Source organism: Galeopterus variegatus, unplaced genomic scaffold (assembly GCF_000696425.1).
Source record: "Galeopterus variegatus unplaced genomic scaffold, G_variegatus-3.0.2 Scaffold3127, whole genome shotgun sequence".
Lineage (NCBI taxonomy): Eukaryota > Metazoa > Chordata > Mammalia > Dermoptera > Cynocephalidae > Galeopterus > Galeopterus variegatus.
The window spans coordinates 184,101-193,448 of NW_007729238.1; the positions used below are offsets into that span (position 1 = coordinate 184,101).

At 43.0% G+C, this 9,348-nt stretch overlaps 1 protein-coding gene across 1 annotated transcript in view; it reads right to left on the reverse strand.

The window, feature by feature from the left end:
- BCKDHB (branched chain keto acid dehydrogenase E1, beta polypeptide) overlaps positions 1-7,569 on the reverse strand; it is a 65,261-nt gene extending 57,692 nt beyond the window's left edge. The window contains exon 1 of the mRNA XM_008584014.1: positions 7,374-7,569. Coding sequence (XP_008582236.1) covers positions 7,374-7,569 — 196 coding nt within the window. The remainder of the gene's footprint in view (positions 1-7,373) is intronic.
- Positions 7,570-9,348: the final 1,779 nt, after the last annotated feature.

The window sequence follows — 9,348 nt, forward strand, 5'->3', positions numbered from 1 at the left end:
GGGGGGGGGGGAGGGTCACCTGAGGACCTGAGGCCAAAAGTGAGTGGACCTAAGCTTTAAAGTTGAAGAGACTATGGCTAGAGTCCCTGGGTTACCCCATCTCAGGGCACCTGGCAACTTCTGTCACGGTGATATGGTGCTTCCCTTCCTTTGGCTGGCTCCTTCTCTACTCAGTCTCTAAGTGGTTTTTAACCCCATCTATATGCTAGTGACTCCCAAATGGTTATCTCCAACCCAGCCAGATCTCTCCTCTGAGCTCCAGCAGTCCTCAGTTCTCCACATGGGAGTCTTGGGATTTTCTAACTCAATGATCACAAAACTGAACTGTTGGGGTCTGCTCCCAAAACTAGTCTTTTTCATCTTAGCAAACAGCACTACTCTCCACCCAGGTGCCCAAGCCACAAACCAAGGAGGCATCCCTGATATCTTCCTTTTATTCATCCGTCACATCCAATCCATCAAATCCTACTTCCAAATACAGCTTAAATCTAGCACTACCATCTCCTATTCCAAAACTCACCATTTCTTTCCTATTCCAGGAAACTGCGCCCTAACTGTCCCCTCACTTCTACTCTTTCTATCCTCCAAATCATTCATCAAAGAACTGCCACAATGAGAGTCCTGAGAAGCAAACCATTCCATGTTACTCCCCTGCTCAAAACCCTTCAAAGACCTCTGGCTGTACCTGGAATAAAGCTCCACTCCTCACCATGTCCACAAGGCCCTACTTCATCTCCCCGACCACCTCAATTATCCCACTTTGTACGACTGTCTCCAAGGCTCACCACTCAAGTCTTCCCTCAGTTCCACCAACCAAGCTCCTACCACCTCAGGACCTTTCAACATGTCAAACCCTCTATCTGGCAGCCCCTTCTTCACACCTCCTTGGATACGACTTTCTGAGAGCTTGGTAAAATGTTACCTCTACTTAGAGCCTTGTCAGGTCTCTATTTTCTCTTTCCTAGCACCTGAACATTTCCTTCAGGTCATTTACTGCAATTGGAATTGTTTTAACTATGCGTTTGCTTGCTATTTTTTGCCCATCTTCCCACTTGACTCCAAATTCCATGAGGACAGAGTCATGACCACATCCCTAGCACCTAGCATAGAGTTAACACAGAGTTGGCACCCAGAAGAAAATAAAAATGGCTAGAGTCGGGGCCGGCCCGGTGGCACACTGCTACAGTGCGCCGCTTGGGAAGCGCAGCGGCGCTCCCGCCGAGGGTTCGGATCCCACATACAGACCGGCCGCTCACTGGCTGAGCGAGGTGCGGGAGCAACACCGAGGGTTGCGATCCCGTGGCCGGTCCCGGTCCGGTACGGGCGCGACACTGAGGGTTGCGATCCGTTGCCGGAGACGAAAAAAGACTTTGCCCATCTTCCCACTTGACTCCAAATTCCATGAGGACAGAGTCATGACCACATCCCTAGCACCTAGCATAGAGTTAACACAGAGTTGGCACCCAGAAGAAAATAAAAATGGCTAGAGTCGGGGCCGGCCCGGTGGCACACTGCTACAGTGCGCCGCTTGGGAAGCGCAGCGGCGCTCCCGCCGAGGGTTCGGATCCCACATACAGACCGGCCGCTCACTGGCTGAGCGAGGTGCGGGAGCAACACCGAGGGTTGCGATCCCGTGGCCGGTCCCGGTCCGGTACGGGCGCGACACTGAGGGTTGCGATCCGTTGCCGATCACGAAAAAAGACAAAAAGGAAAAAAAATATGGCTAGAGTCAATGAATAAACAAATTCACACATATGGACAATACCCAAAATCAGAGGCATGGAGAAGCCAGGATGTGCTGGTCCTGGGAAACAACACAGTGTACTGAAAGGAGCAAACACACCAATATAAAACACATCTGGTGTGGAATCTGTGACGCCACTAACTCCCTGTGTGACTTTGGGCAAGTTAATCAACTACTGATACTCAGTTTCCTCCTCTATAAAAATAGAAATAATAATATCTAATGTGTTGGGCTATTGTGAAAATTCAGTGAGATAATTTCTATCAAATGTCCAAAAGTTATGTTTCCCTTTTTATAAGAATTAGCAGTTTTGGTTAGAACACTTTGTTTATAAGAAAGGCCTAAGAAGAATATTGAATTGTCATCTAAAAAACTCTTAGACAGTAAGGCAGGTTTTATAGTCTGAATAATCTGACTGTCTTACTTTCCAGAACAAAAAAAACCCAAAAAAAACAAAAAGAGAATGATTATGTGTTTTTTAAAGCTATTACACCAAAACCATAAATATCTAGAGAGGTTTTTTTAATAATGCTACTAAGATTAAGATGTAGAATTAATGAAGGAGAAAATTAATTAAATTAGCCTGGATTCACAATATTTAATGTTGATATCCGAAAAGAATATAAAACAGACTTTTCTTTTTGTTAGATAAACTAAGAAAAATGGAAAGAAGAAAAAATATGTAGTTGAAATGAGACATATACATAAGAATAAATACAATCATGAAAAAAGTGTGCCAATAAATTGTAATTTAAACAAAATACTTAAATTTATAAAAATATCTTAACAAAGCTGACATAAGATGAAATAAGCAGTATTAATTTTAATCACTGTGCCGGTAACATGCTCTTTCAAACCCTAAGGAAACACAGTCTAGTACCACAGCAGGCAGGCACCAGTAATGATGTGGATTATCTCACTCTTTCAAAACCTAAGGAAACACAGTCTAGTACCACAGCAGGCAGGCACCAGTAATGATGTGGATTATCTCACTGAGTCCCCACAGCAACCCTCTGAGATAGTACACATGTGGAAAAGAGAGCTTCTGAAGCCTAATAAACCTGGTCAATGTCACAGTACAAAGCTGTAAAGAGGGGACTCAAATTCAGGCATGTCTGACTCAGAATGCAAGCTCTTAGCTTCTGTGCAGTATTGCCTCTAGAATGCTGAAATCTTCCTAAATGACGACAAAAATAGGATGATGAGGAAAACTATGAATCAAGTTCTCTGATGATCAATAAATATAGAGAAGACATTTGAAGGTGGGTAAATTACCATAAAAGAAGACAGCAGTCTCTGCTCAACTGAGATACAGGAGAAACAGTGTCTTCGGGGAACGTCAGGTTTGAGGTAGGGTTTCAGAGGATAAAGTGTTGTGTGAAGAATCTGAAACATGTATGAATAATGCAAGAGACTGGTTAGAGTGCTTAGGAGTGGCACAGAGTGGTTAGGAACATAGACTCTGGAGCCAGACTGAACCAGTGTCCTTGGAAATGAAGCCTAGCTCCTCTTCTTACAACCAATGTGACCTAGAGACACTAAAATGTCTAAAAGTAGATATTTAACCTCTTTATGTCTTAGTTTCTTCATACATAAAACATGGATAGTAATAGGATCTCTATCACAGCACTGTCATGTAAAGATTAAATGAACTGAAACACGGAAGGCACTCAGAATGGTGCCTGGCACACGCTGCGCACTCTTGAAGGTGTCTGCTATTATCATTATTATCATTCTGCGGGGTACCATGAAAAGGTTTGGACACACAATGAGAAAGTGAGTCAGAACTAGGAAATATGACCAGGAAGAGAAAAGAGAAAGGGCACATATTTCAGGAAAATTCTGAATATAGTACAATGGGGAAAAGAAACATAGAGAGAATTTTCTGGTCTCAAGCGTTACCAAGTTCGACCCAACGTTATTTTGGTGCCAGACTAGAACTCAGACTAGCCTGTCTCATAGTGCTATATTTCACCAGCACTTCAAAGCAACATGTTCAAGTCCTAAGTCATCCTCTCTCTCTCTCACCAAAAATGTGCTTCTCCTCGGCATTCCCCATTTGTATCAGTGATACTACCACTCTACCATCCTTCCAGCCTCCCAGGCTGAAAATGTCAAGTCACCTTCATCTAAGCCCCCACAGGCAAACAAGTGCCAAATCCAGTCAATTTCTCCAAAACATACAACCATTCCCACTGGCACTGCCCAAATTCAATTATATCTTCTCATCTAAACAATTACAAGACCCCAAACTGATCTCCCTGCCTCCTTACTTTCCATTCATTAGTGCATTCTATAAACTTTCCTAATAATATAACACAAGCACATCTCAAGTCACTTTCTTGCCTAAAAATAATCAAAGGCCGTCCATGGCTCAACAAAATTTGAACTTGAATGTAACACTCTCAGCACAGAGTGGGGTACGTTACAGACATTCAGCCTTTTCTCTCCCCCAAACTTTATCCTAGTTTTCAAGGCTTCCATTTACCTTTCAAACTTATTCCCTACTCCTTCCCTTTTTCTCCAAAAAAACTCACTACTTCCCATTCCCCATTTAAATGCCATGCTTTCTAACCTCTCTTTACTTCTTTTGTTCCATTCCTTATAAACCTAATATGAAGAAAAAAGACCCTCATCCCCACAAAAAAAGGGACTCTGTAGTCTACCCTCGACCTCTGAAAGACCTGCCTACCTCCTATTTAGGACACCCCAACCACAATCGCTTTCCCAGTTGTTACAACACAAGCTCACCCACCTCAGGAGTAAGTTTTACCCTTGCTTGTCTTTGTTTCTTCCAGAAAAACACTGTTCCCCCTGGTCTTTGCGGAGGTGATTCCTTGTCATTCCTCACTGTACGGCCTAAATGTCACGTACTCAAAGTCAGTTCAGACCACCATCTATTTAAGCAGTCCCTTTTATGTATCAAAACAAACAAAAGGATAAAAAATATTTGCAGCACATGTAAAAGGCAGAAAGTTAATATTTTCATTAATATTGTCAATATACAAAATTTTAGTACATAAGTAGTGTGTGAGGTTTTGGAGTCAGACACATCGATGTTCAAACTCTGGCCCTGCTACTCACCAGACTTGGGCAGGCCCTTAACAAATATCTCTGAGTCTCAATTTTCTCATCTGTAAAATGAACATAATACTGTCTAGCTCACCAGGTTACTATGAGGATTATAGACTGATATCTACCACAATACCTGGAAAAGAGCAGTTACTTAATAATGATAGACAGTATTAATATTGATAGGAAAAATATTAAGACTATATAAAATATGCAAAAACATGAAACACGCAATACCCAAGAAAAAATAAATCTACAAATATGGGAAAATATTCCTCAATCGAAATGAAACAGATGCAAATTAAAACAGTATAGTTAGCACAAAATACCTGAGTATATGTGTGTGCACTCCTGTGATTTTAGCATTAACACCCAATACTCACACTCTTATACATGCGGATGGGATATAAATGGTTCATTTGAACTATGCATTAAAAATCCATTGAAGCGGGCCGGCCCGGTGGCGCACTCAGTAGAGTGCGGCGCTTGGGAGCGCGGCGGCGCTCCCGCTGAGGGTTTGGATCCCATATAGAGACCATCTGCTCACTGGTTGAGCGCGGTGCGAGCGCAACAATGAGGGTTGCGATCCGTTACTGGTCATGAAAAAACACAAAAACGAAAAAAAAAAAAAATCCATTGAAGCATTCGTATCTCTGAGTCAGAAATCTCATCCCTGGGGTTCTATTCTAAATAAATAATCTGATACATAAATCCATATGTATGAAATGCTTATATTTGCATTATTTATGACACTGCAAAACTGTAACAAAGAAAAAAGCATAATGGTAATTACCAAAAATTTCCATTTATTAAGTGCTTCTTAGTTGCCAAACACTGTTAAGTACGTCATAAGCATTATTTTATTTAGCCCTCACAACAACCTTCTAAAGTAGGTATTATTATTAACCCCTTACCTATAAAGAAACTGAGGCTTCCAGAGGATAAGTGATGACTCCAAAGTCGTAGGTGGCAGGGACAACACCCAACCTAGGATAATCTGATGACAGAGTCAAGACTGTAACTACTGAACTGTAGTGCCTCTACTCCATGGAACATGTCTTCTTCTAAATTCTAAAGGTTATAAAAACAGCATTGTAGGAAATGCTTCTGATTAAATAATACAAATTGTATTTCTACTAAAACTACAGTTACAGAAAATACACTAAACTAGAAGGAAATAGCTGAAAGGATAGATACACTCCAAAGTGTTAGCAATATTTACTGTAGTGGGTGGTGAGATCACATTTTTAAATTTTTTTCTATTATCCAAATTGTCTGTAATATGCTTGTATTATTTTCATAATAAGGGCAAATAAATGTGATATCATTTTACTAAGATTTTCGTAATTTCACAGTTTTGGTAGGGGGGCATTAAGAAGACCTGTGCTCTATTTCTCAAGTATTGGGCCAAAGTTTCTCTGCTTCAAAGACAGAACTGAAGGTTCATCTTGATGGCGAAAAAAAATTGCTATTCACCTTTCTGGTACTGTAACTACTGTTTCACATAACTGGGACACCCTCTTAGCACATTATTTCTAAGTGCATTTTAGTACATTGATTAGAATGGAAGCTCCATAATCTTCCTAATTAGATTCCAAAGCTGCAGCTACCACTAACTTATATAACCGTGGACAAACTATCTCATGACCTCAGTTAACCTAACTGCAAAATGGGAATAAAAACATTACGTACATTTTAAGGTTGTCCTAAGCATCAAATGAGATGATGAATGTAAATTTCTCAGCACAGTGCCTGCCGGTAATAAGCATTCAATAACTGCTCGTTCTTATTGTTCAGAAGTAAAGACACATTTCCAAAAATATCACCTCTAGCACGTGAGAAGTTATTAGACAAAGAAACGGTAAGCGTTTTCTGTTTCCCAATGTTCTAATGACAGACACTGGATCTTTAGATTACATAAAAATTGCAGAAAAAACGGTAAAAGTCATGCAATCTTCATACTATGATCAGTTTGCTACATGCCCTTCCTATGGCTCCCTCGTCCCATCACCTACATAGATTGCCCCTCCTTGGCTAAGTGGCAGAATAGCCCAGCACATGCCCGATATTAAGCTCAAATAGGAAGCCTGGATTCTTTCCCATCTCCGGGAAGAACTTGGTCTGTGACCTTGAGAAAATCAATTGTTACTTCGAATGTCTCTGCTTAAAGTTAGTGGTCCAGTCCCGGGCAAGCTGGAACAACACCTAAGGCCTGGGATGGGAAAGCAGGGATGGAGGATGGAGAAAGGGGGGCGTTCCCTGGGCACCACCTCTCCGCCCTCAGACCCTTCCAGACGGCGGAATGCCTTCTCACCCATCTCGAGGGTGCCGAAGGGCTGCGTCTCAAGGGCTGAACAGCGATAAAAATAGAGCGAGAAGGGAATGACAGCCCGTGAGGCAGTAGGGAGGTTCCCGACAGAAAGGCAGAGATTAAGCCGGGATGCAAGGAGATCAGCCTGCCGGCCCCCGCCCCGGACGGGACGCCGAGCCTCACGAGCACCCGCGGGCCTGGGAGTCTGGCTTGCAGCGGGACCGGACAGGGTAGCTCCTGGCTCACCGTACTCCCGGGGCTCCGGGTCGGGCTGGAAAGTGAAGTGAGCCACCTGTCGCCTCGGGGCCACATCCTCGCCATCCGGTTTGGGTTGCAGAAAACCCCGAGCCAGCCCCGAGCCACGCAGCCGACCCCAGGGCCCCTCAACTGCGGCCGCACAGAGCCTCAACAGCCGGCCCGCAGTCGCAGAGACAGCCGCCATCCCCGCTGGCCGCCTGGGTTAGCAGGCTGTGCGGCCGCACGCTGCCGGCGGGGAGGGCGGAGCACCCGAGGCGGCTTCACCATTGGTTGCACCAGAGGGGCGGTCCTGTGAAACAAACCAATCGGAATTAGGGATTCGGGGGCAGGGAAGGCACCAGGCGACCGAACGGCGTGTTATCGCTGTGCGCATGCGGAAGAGGGGCTGGAGTGGGTGCCGGCAGGCGGGTGAGCGCTCACAAAATTGTTCTTGGGGGTGGAGCCTTCCCTAAGTCAGCTGTGTGGGCCTGGGAAGAGGACTCGGGTCCGCTGTGTTCCGCACCCTACCTGGTTTTGCTCTTTTCCGGTGTCGTTTACAATGCCATTTCCAATGGCTTTTTCATTTTAAGATGTATATTTTCTTTTAAAATGTAACCCTTCTTTTTATCCTCCCATATTCTTTGTCACTATTGCCCTGTGAGGGAAAGGGTTACAGATTGGCACTGGTTATTGGTTTTGAGTTTCAGAAAAATGCAAGAATCCCGACTCAAAGCCTCTGCTCTTTATTCACAGCCTCCTTGAAATGCTTAATAAGCATGTATAGACTTCTGTTGACTTTGTTTTTCCGGATTTAGATGAGACTGAAAGAATTGAGCTTAGGCTCCATCCTGCACATTCACTGAAATTCAGATGCATTTTTGCCCAGATGCAGTGAAAATTACCTGACTGGCTTACTCTAAGTATCTTAAAAAACTAGAGAATTTGAGTCGTTTATGTTCTTTTATAATAATCAACTTTCTAATTTTTTTTTTTTTCTTTTATGGGGCTGGACTGTACAGGGATCAAACCCTGGAACGTGGTGTTATCAGCACCATGCCCTAAACAACTGAGCTAACCAGCAGCTGTAAACTTTGTTTTCTAAAATCCATGTGTTTCAGAGAACACTTTCTCTGTCCATGAATTTAGAAATCGCAGTACAATCAAATATGACATAGACAAAACTGAAAGTGTGTCCAACAGATGAAGGTGGGAGGGTGGGGAAGGAAAGCCCAAAACAGAATTTGGAGAAGAAAGAGGGCGTGAGAATGAAGAGGAAGGAGCAGGGGAAGAGAATGCTCCTCTTCTGCTATTCCTAGCCTCTCAACCTGTCTTTGGTTTTGCAAGGGGATAAGAGAAGAGAGAGAAATGGGGTGAGAGGGAAAGGCAGAGAGATGGGCCGCTTGCCTGATTTCTGATTGGGATTGAGAAACAGCAATTAAAAACTGCCAAAGGGAGAACCAGATTATGTGTCCAATATTCTTACTCCCACATTGAGCCTAAAAATTCAACATCTGGGGCATTTTTAATCGTGGTTTTTGTTAGTGTTCACTTCTGCTGTTTTAATGGTGTGTGTGTTGTGTTTTTCATTTTTTATGTACATGAAGCATATTTTCTATTTTATTTTAATAGAGAAAAGAGGTAGCAAAATGAAATTACATTTCCATAGTCAATTTTAATTTAAAAGACCAAAAGAGAAATTTAAAAAATGTATAAAAAGAGGGGGGGGAAAGGGCAAAGAGCAAGGATAAAAATGAATCAGTCTTTATCTTCTCAGTTTGCTGGTAGTCTAGGGAACTGGGGTGCCGAGATGATCTGGGCCTGGGAGAAAAAGAGAAAAATAATAAAAGGACTAGTGAGAATTTATTGAACCTCTGCTGCATACCAGCCAAAGACAAGCCACCAGTAAGACAAATGTGATTGAGACATACAATGTCCAAATTGGTAGAGAAAGGAAACAGATTAGACAAGCATAATTCAACGTAAT